At 46.6% G+C, this 15,304-nt stretch overlaps 1 protein-coding gene across 8 annotated transcripts in view; it reads right to left on the bottom strand.

Moving 5' to 3' along the window:
• Positions 1 to 4,990: 4,990 nt before the first annotated feature.
• Positions 4,991 to 15,304, bottom strand: part of Tmcc3 (transmembrane and coiled-coil domain family 3) — a 269,948-nt gene continuing 259,634 nt past the window's right edge. For all 8 annotated transcript variants that reach the window (XM_021174097.3, XM_021174098.3, XM_085843105.1 and 5 more), the window contains 2 exons: positions 13,450 to 13,585; positions 4,991 to 9,161 (listed from right to left, as the gene is read on the bottom strand). In XM_021174097.3, coding sequence (XP_021029756.1) covers positions 8,859 to 9,161; positions 13,450 to 13,585 — 439 coding nt within the window. In that variant the 3' untranslated portion in view covers positions 4,991 to 8,858. The remainder of the gene's footprint in view (positions 9,162 to 13,449; positions 13,586 to 15,304) is intronic.

Below are 15,304 nucleotides of genomic sequence, written 5' to 3'. Positions count from 1 at the left end.
TCAGTATTGGCAGCTCTAGGCCTAGGCTTTAGGTGACTCCTTCTATGGTCACAGGTACCAGAAGGGACTACTCTCAAAGTTGATCTACTTCTTTTTTTACAGCGCCTTGGGGTGGGGCCCCAGTGGTGCTGTTTGGGGGCTGAATAACCAGCTCTACCATTACCCACGGCTTGGTACTGCCAGTCACTTTATGTCTTAAGATTTTGTTGCTGTGAAGAGACACCATGACCTGGGTAACTCTTACAAAGGAAAACATTTAATTGGGGGCCGGCTTACAGTTTCAGAGGTTCAGTCCGTTACCGTCATGGCAGGAAGCATGGCATCTCATGTGCATATGTAGTGCTGCTGGAGAAGGAGCTGAGGGTTCTGGATCCAGATCTGTAGGCAGCTTTTGGCTTGAGTTTTGAAACCTCAAAGCCCATCTTCAGTGACACACTATATCCAACAAAGCCACACCTATTCCAACAAGGCCACACTTCCTAATAGTGCTGTTCGTTAATGAGTCTATAGGGGCCACTTCCATTCAAACCTCCATAATTAGCACTGAGAACCCCAGCTTTCTCCTCAATGAAGCAGGAATAACAGCCCCTGTCTTCTTGAGCACGGGGATGACTGCAGTTGACAGTGCTTGTGCGGTGCACTGAACACAGTAAGTATTCAAGCAGTGTTAGGTGGTGTCTACACACCGGCTTCTGGAAGTGTGGGTTAGGAACCTGACGTAGGGTTTCTATTGCTGTGAAGAGACACCATGACCTCAGCAATTCTTATAAAGGAAACTATTTAACTGGAGGTGGCTTATTATCATCGTGGCATCATGTAGGCAGACATGGTGCTGGACAAGGAGCCAGGGGTTCTACATCTGGATCTGCAGATGGGGGGTGGGAGTGGGGTTGGAGAGAGAGAGAGAGAGAGAGAGAGAGAGAGAGAGAGAGAGAGAGAGACTGGGCCTGGCTTGACCATTTGAAACCTCAAAGCCTAACCCCAGTGACACACTTCCTCCAATAAGGCCACACCTCCTAATAGTGCCACTCCCTGGTAAACAAGCATTCAAATCTGTGACTTTGTGGGGGTCATTCCTATTCAAACCACCACAACCCCAGTGGGGTCATGTGACCGAATGTGCTGGTTCACAAAAATTGGTGACAGTAAAAGGCATCTGAATGCTCAAGCTTCAGAAATAATTCAAAATCAAATCGGTAAGGAACCTGAGGTATCTCTGGCTATGTTCCCCTGGGTTGCAGCTCAGGGTTTCACTGTAGCCTTGGTTCTGTCTTGCGCATGCCCGACTCGCCAGCAAGAACGATGCTGCAACAGGATCCTTCTGCACATGTTTATTGGGAGAGCTTGATTGCAGAGGCGAAGAGACCCCAAGCCCAGAACTGGTGCTGCTTATATAGGCCTAGGAGAGGCATGTCTCACACCCGGATTGGTTGTGCTTGGGTTATGCTTATCACCTCATTTGCATGCCTACATCTGATTGGTTAACTTCTCTCTCATCTGATTGGTTAACTTGTCTCTCATCTGATTGGTTAATTTTGGTTAATTCTCAAAACCTCATCTTGGCAAAAAAAACTTTACTGCCTATGTATGCGTGGTGGCCAGTGGAAGCCAGCACCACCCTGCAACGGCACATGTGGCTTCCCACAGTTCTGAACACTCAATACTGCTATTTTGCACTGTGCCCTCCACGATCCAAAAACACCCCCATTCAGATTCAAGACTTTTTTTTGGTATGTGGTGAAGTGCAGTGTGTGTACTGTACACACACAGTTTTCCTCTACTGTAGAAGAATATTGGTTCCATTATTGAAAACAAATGCTATTTTTCTCTACTGTCATCCCTTAACATAGATCAAATTAATATGTTTTTGGGTTGTGTTGTGATAGACTGTTCGGTTTTAAAAACTGTGTTTTGAGTTTGCTGATTATAGTCTCACAAAACATCATTAAATGAATTTTGGCTTGAGATTAGGACAGAATTTCCAACATTTTCCGAAGTGGCCTTAAATATACTTCTACCGTGTTGGACCAGCATTGGCGATTATAGAATCAAAATATCGATCAACTCTGAAAAGTGCTGAAGATGGTCCACATCCTGCCATATCCAATACTGGGCCAAGATTTAGCTTTTATTTAAAACTAAGCACACCCGTCTCATTAGTATGCAAATTTGCTTGAGTCTTTAGTAAGTGGTAAAATTAAATGTAGATAAAAATTGTTTTAAAATAATTTGGAGGGGGGAGCTGGGGAGACAGCTCAGTGGGTACAGTGCACTCTGTACAAGTGTGAGGATGTGAGTCTGGGTTCCCAGCACCCATGTAACAGCAGGGTGTGGCAATGGCCATCTGCAACCCCAGCAGTGGGGGTGGGGTAGGGACAGCAGTGGCAGAGATAGATGGGTCCTTGGAACTCACTGGCCAGCCAACTCAGCCAATCAGTGAACTCCAGACTGAGGGAGAGATCCTGCCTCAAAGAATAGGGTAAAGGGCATGGAGGAAGATGTGCAAAAGCAATCCCTGGCCTCCACATGAACTTGTACCCTTTGCACAGGTGCATAGAACACACACACACACACACACACACAAACGTACATACAAGCACACCTGCACACACAGACATATACATAGACACATACATCTATACAAGCATACATGCATATATACACACATACACAAACACAAGTGCATACACAAACGAAATGAAATAAAAAATGACTTACTATCAGCAAATGTTGAATTTACTAGCTTAGATACATATATACTTGGAGGTCACACAGCAATTTTTCAGACACAAAAGAATTGATAGTGGGATTCCTTTGATCTATTCTCTTATCTGTTTAGTATTAGCTACAGTCGCTGCGTATCCCACAGTAGTCTATCTACATTACACTACATATAAAGTAACTGTATGGGGAGAGGTAAGAGATTCTGCCACCTATGATTGTAAACACAAAGGAGCGATCGTAAAATGCTGTTAGATTCTGCTACTTGGTCAATTGTGACTGGACATTCTTCAATGTTCCAGTGTTTCTCTTACACCTGGAGTGCATGCGTGTGAGGAGGTTGGCTTTCATTGTCAACTTGACTCGGTCTACAATCACCTGGGAAGATAGTCTCAGTGAAGGCTGTCACATTGGGCTGGCAGGACTGTCTAAAGTTAACTCATCTCACCGTGGCCTCTGTGTCCCTGAGGTAGGGGGAGGGGAGTTTGGAACCACATTTGAGTGGGGAAAGGGACCTGAGCTCACAGCAGGGAGGCTGCTCTCTGCTCTCACTGTGGGTGGGACATGACTAGTGGAAGTTCCATCCTTGGCTTCCCCACAATGATGGACTGTGATCTGGAATTGAGGGCTGAAACAAACCCTTTTCCTCACGACATGGCTTTTTGTTGGAAGTGCTGGGTTAGGGTTAGGGTTAGGGTTAGGGTTAGGGTTAGGGTTAGGGTTAGGGTTAGGGTTAGGATTGGGGTTAGGGTTGTTACAGCCACAGAAACGAAACATGGATATGTTGAAACCAGAAAATGGTGCTTTGTTCTTTAGCATAGTCATTCTTAGCTAGACATCAATGACCAAAATTGCTTTCTCGCTTGTTTTCATTTCTAGGCAATATAGACCAAGAGTACGTTGGGCTGCACACACTCCCAGTTATCCATCTTTATTGCATTCTATTTTCCTGTATTTATGCATTTAGACATCACGTGACACCAGGGCGACACCAGGGCCAGAATGAGGGTTCTGCTTCTATGGTCTCTAGAGTCAGTGTTGTCCAGGACAGAGAATAGCCTGATCTCTCAGAGCTTTTGAGTCACCTGGGGAATTCTAGTGATTTTCTTTGCTTGGGGTTCAGGATGGGTGACCCATGGAGCAAACGGCCTGGAAACAGAGCTCAGAGGGCAGGGGATGCTAGGAAGGCAAAGGCAGCATCCTAAATCCCTCCTTAACAGGTCCTGGCCTTGGAAGAAGCTCATTTATCTAACTAAGCTCTACTTCCGCACAGGATGGGGGAAATGAAACCTGAACCACGGCCCTGCCGTGGTTCTTACACACCATCAAAGCAGTGCCTTGCAAACACCAAAGCCCCTGTGAGAAGCCCCCAGAGTAGACTGCTCAGGATCTGCTCACTCTTGGCCTTCCCGAGTGTGCACACATCAGTTGGCACCCCCCACATCATTTCCGTGTTCTTCATTTCGATTCACCCAAACTCGGCTTCCCGGGCTTCACTTCTGCTCTTTGCTATTCCAAGTCCTGACGAATAACCAGCCCCTCCCCTTGGGTTCAAGGAACAGGCCACACATCACTAACTTTCTACAGGAGACATATAGTTTTAAAGTTGACAGCCAGGGGTGGATGAATAGATAGGACACAGAATTTTTAAGAATTTAAACCATTCTGTATGCTACAATAAATACCTGTCCTTATGCATTTGTCTAAAGCCATATAGAGTGAAACCAAGAATATCCTTAATATGAATGATGCCTCTGGGTGATATGGATGATTTAACAATGTTGGTTCATCAGCTGTAACAAAGGTACCACTCAGGGGTCTGGAGAGATGGCTCAGTGGTTATCGTACTTGTCACTCTTACAAAGGACCTGGACCTGAGTTTGATTCCCAGCACCAACAGGGTGGCTTATGACCATCTGTAACTCCAGATCCAGGGAATCAGATAACTTTGTATTTTAAATCTTTGTGTTTACCAAGCACATATATGGTACTCATACATATGTAGGCAAAACACTCATACACATTAAAAATAAAAGGTACCACTTTGTGGGGGGATGTTGGTAATGCATGGGTGTGCATGTAGGGGCAGGATATTCAAGAGAAATCTTGATACATCTTTCTCAGTTTTGCTTTAAATCTAAGTGGTTTTTAAGTCTATTAATCTTACTTTATGCACCTGTGCACACACCTGTGCATGCAAACACACAGACACACACACGCACACACACACACCCCACATTATAGATATGGGCTCTGACAAATGTAAAAATTTAAGAAATCTAGTTCTTTTATTTAACACCAAAGCAAACATCAATTGTTTAAAAAATAATGGCACCTGCTTTGAATTCATTAATAACACCGCTGTGGGGAAGATCTACAGAGAAATTACAATTTTAGGCAGATACAAAACTATGTAGCTTCCCATGAGATGGGAATTCTCCAACAGAAGTTACAGTCAGCATTCCTGATGTTACATCAGAGTCGCTGCTATTGCCCCTGCGTATCTGAGACACATAGCACGGTTAGTTGAAATGTTTCTTTTAGGACAAACACAATAGACATGCTTTAAATATATGTGGACAGCAACATGTAAACCTCCCTCAGACTCCCAAGGAATTACACATCACTTCCAGACTCTTTAAGCAGAGAATTGTATCCATGGCAGAAAATGATAATTTGGCTTTATTTCTAACAAATTACCCAGTTCCCATTAATGACACGTTTTTAAAGCTCTTTATTTTTGATACAAACAAGCCAATCTAATTGTTTTCTGTGATTTGTCTTTTTAGACCCCTGAAAGGTTATCTGCTAGCTTTGAACCATCTCCCCCGAAGAAGCCGTGCTCACACCCCAGCCCGAGGTCAGAATTAAGAAAACGGGTGAAATAGGTTGTTTGATCACACACGTCCTTATCAATTAGTACGTTTGTGTTTCCAAACCCAGACAATTAGGTCTGGATTCGACATCAGAACAAAACAACAACAACAACAACAACAACCCTATGATAGATATACTGCCATTCAACACAAAAGTAATTTGGTATTTAAAATTCAACCCAAACGAGCCAAAGTAACTAATTATTGGGAGAGGGGGTTGGGGGGGAAGAGCTCCCTCATCTGCCTACTCCCCCCCCCTCCCCGCTCCACCCTGTGTTAGAGAAGTGGCCAGGCACTCAGGCAGTAAGAACTCACTGAGGTCATTGCTTAAAGAAAGTCAAGAGCTACAGAGTATTAAAGTGAATGAACACCAACAGACAACACAAGAACACCTGAACACTACTAAGCCACCAGCCAGGAGCTTGAGATGGGGAATCCTGCCTTCACAGTCCAAAGTCAGCGATAGCACTTGAGATCACCACTTGCTTCACTGAGTGGCTGTTTACTTTTTTTTTTAATATTTATTATTCTTAGTATTTTAAAGTTCTGCTCTGTCCTCCGTAATCACTCTTCTGATGATCGGCCATGATAACCGGAGACGCAGCGTCCAGCGTCTAGAAGCTCTCACCAGTGTTCCTAGGCGAACAGGCTCACTAACCTCCAACCGGCTCTTAACACGGGGGATGCACGAGATGTTTACTCCCAACGTCAAGTGCAAAACAAGATGCGCTGACTCAATTACAAATCGATTCCAATTCCAGGGTACCTCACAGCTCTATCGCTACCGCCAATTGTATATTTATACAATTCATTTCTTCAGTATGTATGTTACATGTTCAAGAGAGTGGGGTTATAGCCCTTGAGAGAATTAAGAACTGTTGAATCAACGTCTCCTTGAACTATACACTCTTACTAAAAATATCAAAAGCTTCACAAGCTTTCCGTGAGACCGAAACAAGTATGCCATAGAGCTGCACATACCCGGGCAAAGAAGGTGATCTGACGTCTAATGGGAAGCAATGAGCATCTAAGCTCTTTAGAAGGAATCCAGGATTTGGAGGCCCCACCCCTACCTCCATTAATTCACAATGGTGCCGGAGGCTTCTAACAAATTCTGTCCAAAGCTCAGTCTGAAGGGTGTAGAGTGTGCTGTTTTGGACTTTCTCAGCACGGAGAAGGAACACAGATTGCAGGTCTGGCAAGCGTCAATCAAGAGTGGTCCGGTTAGGCTGTGTAGGGGTGGGGCGGGTGCTGGCATGAGAACAGAACCTCTTCCCAGATTCTCTCAGAGCCCTAGCTAAGTCTCTTAAGGTTGCATTCAAACTCTTTCTGAAACCTGCTAGCGGCATTCACGGGCATCCCAGGCCCTGGCACGCCCTAAGTGCCACTTGGAAATATTCACAGATAGGAATGGGAGCCCAGCAGAGCCCAGCTTGCTTCAGGGTACAGGCAGATGGAGTCTGGGGCCTACAGGTAAGGGATCTGGCCAGTAAAATACAAGAATAAAAGAAGATCATGGCTCTCTCTTCCTCCCTTTTTTTTTTTTGGATTAGAAACCTCTGTCTCCCCTGTAGGGACAAAGCCATAGATAGGGGTGGTACTGGGAACTTCCCCATCCCTGATTTCAAACTCCTTTGTATTTCATAAAGTTAAATTTATTAGTTTTTTTTGGAGAAGCATGGCTCTGGAGTTGGTTAGGGGTGATGGTTAAATACTTTGTGAATTTACTAAAACTATGAATTATTGACTTAGAAGTTGGAGTGGGGGAGGGGCAAAGGTTAGAGCTGTGTGGGTCCCACTCACCTAACCTGGCCTTGTACTAACTTGCTACATCCCCAATGTGTGGTGTCCCTAAGGACATCCATTTGCAAGTGAAGCTAGTTAAATCTAAGAGAGGTTCTTCTGGAAGAAAGCATTTAAGAGTATCTTTTACACCTTCAGCAGGGAGGGGGTGGGGGTGGGGAGGACCAGAGTCCTGACTGGCTGGCTGACAGGACACAATAAGAATCTTCTCTCTCCTTTTGGTGGAGTACACAGAAAACCAGGTTTGTCAGTAAATGGCAGCCATCGAACAAGACACAGCAGCTCTTGCACGCTCTCTGCCCGGGCAGTGCATTTCTCCTGTGACCTCAGAGCTTATCTGTGTACCTAAGAGACAGACAGCAGCAACTCCACTCCAGCGCGGGACATAATTTTATTCCTGATGGCCTTTGCGTCCCTAAGGGACCCTCCTGCTCTCATCTGGGTCAAGGGCTCCCACTACTCTTGCCACCATTTGATTAGACCTAAAAGTTCACATCCCTCTTAGGCCCCCAGTGTCCTGCCTCAGCACACACTGTACACGCGCTTTATGAAGTTTGATTTTGCTGTCTCTGAGAAAAGAAAGTTGGGCAACATGAACGTCATTCGTTTTCATTTCCTGAACAAGCTTTGCAGTCTGATCCCCACAGACCCGCGAGTAAAGTGAATCACATAAAGTGCATCCTGTCGTCTCAGGGCATTTATCACAGTTAACAGTCACCAACGCACTGCCTCCCCAGGGATGCTCGCAGGACCCCGAATTACCAAAGCTACAGTTTGACAACAGCCCAGCTGAATGCTCGGAGGGCAGAGCACTGCTAACCACACAAGATGGAATCAGGTGTGCGGTGCCCTGGGCATAAGAGGAAAGCCCGGCTGTAAATCCCAGTGTCTACCTTGTAAAGTGCAGTACTACGGCTGGATAAGCAGGTATGATTCCCACGTTATGAGGACATACACCATTGACTGCTGTGAACACTGGGTACATAGTAGGGCACAGAGCCACCCGGGGACAGGTGGGAGAGATCACAGAGAGACTCACTGAGCTTCCATAGGCCCCCAGGAGCTCAACCCTGCCAGTTCCTGTTTGCTCACTTCCCCAAGTCCTAGCCATATTCTTGCTGGTCAGGGGAAACTCAGAACACAGCAGTTAGCAATCATGGCGCCCAAAGAACAAGGGCTTTGCTGTGCCCAGCTCGACAGGTGGGCTCGAGATGGGCTCTGATTAAGGCAGTGAGCCCCGTGAGGAGGACTCTGGGACAGTTTCACGTTAACCACGTACAGGGACAGTGTTGGCCTCTGCTACTGGGTTAAGAGTCTCTACTTATTTACACCGCACGTAGCTCTGGTCCTTCTCTCGCCGTCTTTGGCACAGCCGTCCATTCAGAAATTTTGGTAGTATGCACAGAGTTTCCTTCCAAATAAAAACTTTAAGAGGATGTGAAGGCAGGAAGCAGCGGCTCATCTCGGGATGATTATCCTTTCTATGGCACACAAGATATGGTCCCAGTTTTTGCAGAATATGGCGAGAAGAGTCACGGCAAAGAAGGTGCCAAGGATGTGGGAGCGGCTCTTCATCATGGGCGAGACAAACTTGGCCAGGGTGGACACACACACCAGGATGACGGTCATGAAGGCCAGAACCACGTTGATGCACTTCCCCAGCAGGACCTTGGCGTTCACGGCATCAGTCTGCAGGGTCTGCTGTTCCTGCTGATGCAGCTCGAGCTTAGAGATGCGGGTCTGGCAAGATTCCAAGGCTTCCTGCGGGCGAGAGGAGAGCAAGGGTCAGACATAGCTGGAATCACAGGCCTTGCGGGAACACGTGCTCAGATGTGCCCCAAGCTCCAGCTCAGAGCATCTACTGCCTCAGCAGATTCAAATCCCCAAACCAACGGTGAGAGGAAGTCATAAGGCAGGAATCCCAAGACTCCTACGTGTATTCAGCCATAAAACACCATAAGGGAGGAGTTACGGTGGTCTACTTTTGTTTATTTGTTTACTGTTTTTGTTTGTTTTTTTTTGGCGACAAGGTCTCTTGTGAAATAGCCCAATCTGGCCTTAAACTTCCAATTCTCCTACCTCAACTTTCCCAAATGCTGAGATTTGGGGTTACAGTCAAATAGCATCAAACCTGGTCATAAGGGTTCATTTCTCAATGTGTTCATACTTGAGATAAGGTGACATGAAACACCGGTGTCTGTTGGCCCTGTCAGGAGGGGACAGAAAAGGGGCGGTGCTGGAGCTATGTTCTGGGATGCAGGCTGCTCAACCCTCATCTGTGGTATCTGCTCTTTCCCTCTGCCACTCCACCGCTGGGAGCTTGTGTCTGTGGAGGATGCAGATGCTAAGGGGAACGACTGGACCAACAGCAGGCCACTCTGCTTCAATCAGCCTTGTGAATCTATTCCTTAAGTCAGCAGCAGCCCAGGCTGTCTCTCCAGGCCCAGTGCAACCTGATGCTTCACTTTCTAAAGCGACATCACATGGGTGACTCGGAGTAGATCACCCAGCCTGGCTATTTCCTCAGAGGCTGACTTGCACATCTACAGAGATTTTGGAAAATGCCCCTCTGCAGCTCAGTCACGAGTATGTTTATGGAGTGTACCTTACCCTGCAAGCAGGGACCCTGCGTCCTCACACCCCCAACTCTTTCTCTTAGAACACCACTTAGGCCTCTTATGACAGAAACAAAGCATCCTTTGAGATGTCTCTTGTCCAGTCATCAGCTGGCTCTGCCGATGCAGCTGGCACTCACTGTCCATCTTAATTAATATTAACCTCTCTTGCAGTCCCCACTCACTAGGGATCGCCGGGACCTCTTGCTTGCTGTGATTTGAATTTCACATGGCGTGTTCCATAATCCATATTCCCTGCCACAGTCCATGTGACTTTTGAAAGATATACATCTCTGACATCCCTCTTCATAAAAGACCTTTCGGAATCTTGCTTGGTCTGTGTGCAGCCATCTTATCCTGCCTTCATCCACTGCTCTGGCCACACTGACCCTTTCCAGGTTCCAAAAAAATGCCTGGGGGACTTTGTCTGTGCAGTACCCACTGCCGGAAACACTTAAGCATCCCCTCTCTTCACCAGTGGATCTGCCACACGTCTGAGGTCTCATCTCACAGACATTCCCCGAAGGAAGCCCTCCCTGACCCATCTTGTCTCTAGTCAGCCTTCCTGCACAGCTGAGAGGCGCCTGAGTTGCATACGGTCAGGGACGAGGCTCACCCTGCCCTCATTGTCCACTTCAGAACAGCAGTGCTGCACGCAGCAGGTGGCTGGAGAGCCAGGGTGCCAGTAACAGGAATGTCAGCTCGCAGAGGAAGAGCCCACGCCTCCTGGGAGGCAGTACGGCGTGCCTGCTCCTCCACCAGTCTGTTGTGGCAATCATTTGCCAATGTGCTTGTGCAGCTGCGTGCGGTCACCTTTCCAGGCTTTAAGCGGGTGTAATGGCTCCAACATTGATTTGCTTCTCTCCCGCTGAATATACTCGCTGGGCCAAAGAACAGGGTTCTCTGTTACTATAGCAACTTTCATTATACTAGGCTGCCGACCAAAGGATAAAACTTTCTCAGATCTTCACATTTAAGAGCTGCTGGCTGCCAGCACTAACAGGCAAGTGCAGAAGGGCGGGCTGGCTTTCAGCTATGGGGCCCGGGATTTTTTTTTTTTTTCCCTTTCTGTTTTAGATATGGCGTGAAAAGGGTGACAGATCAAGACAAAGGACTGTCATGTTTGGCCCTTTCACTCAGTTTTCATTTAGTTTGAGGTCCACATCTCCTCAGGCTCATCTTAGAATTCACATTAGAATGGCTACCAATGTCTTACTCAAAGAAAAATCTAAGAAAATCAGGTAATGAATTGTTAAGGCATTTCACCCATGGCATGGAAAGATTTCGCCCCATGATAATTAGGATTTCTTTGGTTGAGTGTTTAACTTGTTTTATAGGAAAATAGAGGGCGGAGTTATCTTTAGTAGTTTAAACTGGATATTCAGGATTTTAAAGAGGATGAGGGGGATCGGTCACTTAACAGCAAAAACTGTGGGTCTGTGGGCCCTTGCTATGTGCAGCATGCCAGCCTATCCCATTGGAAGCTCACTTCCAAAAACCACAGACACGGGGACCAGAGAGATCAATGGCTAAGAGCCTTGAGGAAAGTTGCTATTTAACAATAAGATAAAAGGGACCCTGGCATTAACTTCTTGGCTGTTTATTATGAGTCTGGCGAAGACGACTCTGGTACCACAAATATCTGATTCTATTTGATCTGCTTGACTGTTTGAAGATGAGGAATCAGAGGCGCACAGCACTGACTTAGCCAGGTTCACACAGAGACAGAGTAGTAGAGCCGGCTTTGAACCTCCGTGACCTCTGTCATTGACAGAGCTGCTCTCCATAGCTCTGATTAGAGGTGCAGCTGAAAAAAAAACGTGGAAATGAACTCCTCAGAAGTTCAAGTTCCTTTTGTGGGGGCCCTCCCTTGATCTGACCTCCTTGCTCCCAGAATATGTTTCTTAAAGAGCAGAGAACAATGTTAATCCAAACCATCCCCTAAACGAGGAAACGGTGTGTTTAGACACCACCCAGTGATATCCTAGACCTGTTCTAAGATAGGACGGCCGAGGGCAGGTGGGATGGCTCAGTGGGTAAAGCACTTGCTGCCAAGTCTGGATTTTGATTCCTGGGACCCACAAGGTAGAAAGAAGGGACATGACTCCTGTTCTCCAGTCATCACGTGTGACATGAAGCTGTGACATGCATGTGCGCGCACACACACACACATGTAAGTATAATAAAAAATGTTTTATATAGAATCACTTAACAGATGAGAGTTCCGTCTCCCAGGTCAGTCAGTGGGGACTCTGAGGCTCCTCACCCAGGGAACAGAGAGTGGTTTCTCAGTGTCCTCTGCTCTCTGGGGACAATGCTTCCCATCAGTTCTAAAGCCCCGTTTCCCAGAACTGTCTGAACGGGCCTCTAGCATCAGCAAACCCAGACTCCACCAGTGCAGAACCAAATGCCTGCAGCAGAACTGCAGCATGTGCCCCAGGGAGGAAGTGCCGTCTCTGATGCTTCAGCCTACTGCCTTATAAAGTGGGGTAGCCTTCCTTAAGCTCAGAAAGTTCCCACCGACTACAGAGAAGATATGAAAAAGGGCATTACTGTTGTTGGTTATTGTTATGATTTCTTTCAAAAGGTGACCGAGAAGCCCAGGGCTCTTCCATAGCAGCCTGGGGACCTCGGGAGCAAGTCCTGCATGGGCTTTTGTTTGTGACATAACTGTTACATAGATCTACACATCCGTTCCTGCTAACCTTCTGGGCCTTGCCTTTCCCTTTCAGTTCCGCCTTCTTAGTCACTCCTAAGGGACAATTTGCAAGGCCTTGTACAGGTCACTTCACCTTTTTGTACCTCAGTCTCCAGATCTGAGAAATGGGATTAACAATAAGAGTGATTGCAAAGGGCTATTGAGTAAGTACCAAGTACAGTGGTTTAGTAGGGGCTGGCAGTCATATGCTCGGCGATTTCACAGATAAGAAGCAATTGCTTTATAGATGAGCAGACTTGAGGCTTGCTCTGAGCCAAACAGTTGCTAAATAATAGACTCGAATCCAAAATTTACCAGGGAATGTTCAACTGCTAGCCCCTGCTCCCTGCTCCTATCCTGGCCAGCGAGCATAGCTGGACTGGATTTCTGGGGCACTGTAGCGTCCTTGCTAGAGCCATCTATCTGGTATACTGTTAGACTACTCCAGCCTCTGCAAGAAGCTTCCTGAAGGCAGATTGCCTAACAGGTGATGTTTCTTAATATTTTGGAGTTTTAAAAATTAGGTTAGTGGTATAGCCACTAGTTAGGCAACTGGGTAACAGGGGGGACATAAGCCAGCAGGGCCAGGGAGTGGATGGGAAATATCTATATATAGAGAATGAACATCTTGCCCCTCATGATGGAATGCTTGGGGAAGTGTACCGGGTTAGGATGTTGAATGAATTAAAGCCTGGAAAAATCCTACATCGGGGTCTGCCCAGGAGGGGACCCATACCTGGATGTCCCTCGAGCGCTCATAGGCCTGGTAGGCCACCTTCTCCTCAGCGCTGGCCAACTCCTGCTTCAGGTTGGCTGTCTCATGTTGGTGCAGCTCTGTCAGGTCATGGAGCTGGTCTTCAAGTCGCTCATACCTTAACAAAAACAGGAGCCATAGTGAGCACGGGGCACAGGTGTTCCAACAGCGTGGTCTAGAATGGGGCCCTTGGCTTGTTTTCATCCCCTGGAAGACTGTTTTTCTGAAAGAGTTGGTCAATTTGTGGGAAACACAATTTTTGTCACCCCTGAATCCCAATTCTAGGAGGGACCTCTGTCTACAGTTTTAACTGTATGTCCTCAACTTTCAGGCTTTACCAAGATCAAACCTGTTTTGTTTTTTCCCACCCATGCCTGACCAGTACCTGGACTGGCTGTCAATGCAAGAGATAGTTTGTCAGGGATGCAGTTGCCTCTAGCTAAGAGACAGCTATATAGCAAGGACAAGCCAGGACTGGCCACATCTACAGTAGCCTCTCCCTTTTTCTGCCCAATAGTAATCAGGGGCTCGTGGCCACACATAGCCCACCAGGAAAATAATGAAGTTTGTATGATTAGCTTCCACTCCTGAAGGCAATCCCACTGCCTCGCAGCAAACACCCAGACCTGCTTTTTCAGCTCTTAAGACTATTAAGTGCTAATAAAAAAATTAACCTCAGGGGTGGAGAGATGGCTCAGTGATTAAAAGCACTGGCTGCTCTTGTGTCCTGGGTCCAAACCCCAACACCTACATAGTTGGCTAACAACTGTCTGTAACTCCAGTTCTAGGGAATCTGTTGCCCTCTTCTGGTCTCATGGGCATGGCACACACATGGTGCAAAGACATCCATTCAGGCAAAATACTCATACACATAAAATATAAATAAATACATCTTTTTAAAAAATATGTTAAGATTAAGCTCATCACAAATTATAGATGGCTTATGGCATATCCAAAAATCCACAAGTGACAAGACACTTCCTTTCCCACAGCCACCATCAGAGACGAGAATGTGTGTCCCATGTGAGACTCTGTTCTGAGTAACTGAAAGAGATTGCAGTATCTAAGGATGAAGTCTTATCCTGAAATGACTGGCCAGCTATAGATATTGACATAGGTCATCTGACAGGTGAAAAGGCTTAATTCAGATTTACCGATTATCTTCCGCTTCTTGGGTGCCAAACGTTATCATTGTTCTAAGTGAGCCTTTTAACCTGTTAAGGAATGCACTTGATGGCTCAGTCATGAGGATCTCCAAATGCAGGACACATGACTCAGGCCGTCCAAGGCTCACACAAGGGAGTGTTTGTGATCTGGGATAAGACACGCATCCAAAGCATACAGTATCTCAAACGATCTGGATGAAGGCACAGTCTCGGGCCACCATGACTTGATAAACAGTTCTTCACAGCCTTCAGAATCCACTGAGCAGGACTCAAGTGGGTTCACGGAGATCGGGGAGCCTGTGCTGATCTGGCCTAGGTTCTCTGCATGTGTGTTACGGTTGTGTGGCTTGGTGTTCTTGGGGGTGCCTAATGGTGGGAGCGGGGCCGCCTTGGAGTCTTTTGCCTACTTGTGGGACCCTTTTCCTCCTATTGGATTGCATCGCCCAGCCTTGATGTGAGAAGATGTGCCTGGTCTTACTGTAGCTGGTGACGCTGTGTTTGCTTGGTGTCCCTGGGAGGCCTGCTCGTTTCTGAGGAGAGGTGAAGAGGGATGAATTGGGGTGAGGTAGGTGTGGAGAGACCGAGGGAGGGGAAACTACAGCTGGGATGAAACATATGAGAAAATAATAAATTTTTAAAAATTAAAAAAAAGAATAACAGTTCTTATAAGA

Source organism: Mus caroli, unplaced genomic scaffold (genome assembly GCF_978045245.1).
Source record: "Mus caroli unplaced genomic scaffold, Mus_caroli_1 scaffold_9, whole genome shotgun sequence".
Taxonomy (NCBI): Eukaryota; Metazoa; Chordata; class Mammalia; order Rodentia; family Muridae; genus Mus; species Mus caroli.
The sequence above is the reverse complement of the archived record's forward strand: the minus strand, read 5'-3'. Positions and strand labels throughout refer to the sequence as shown.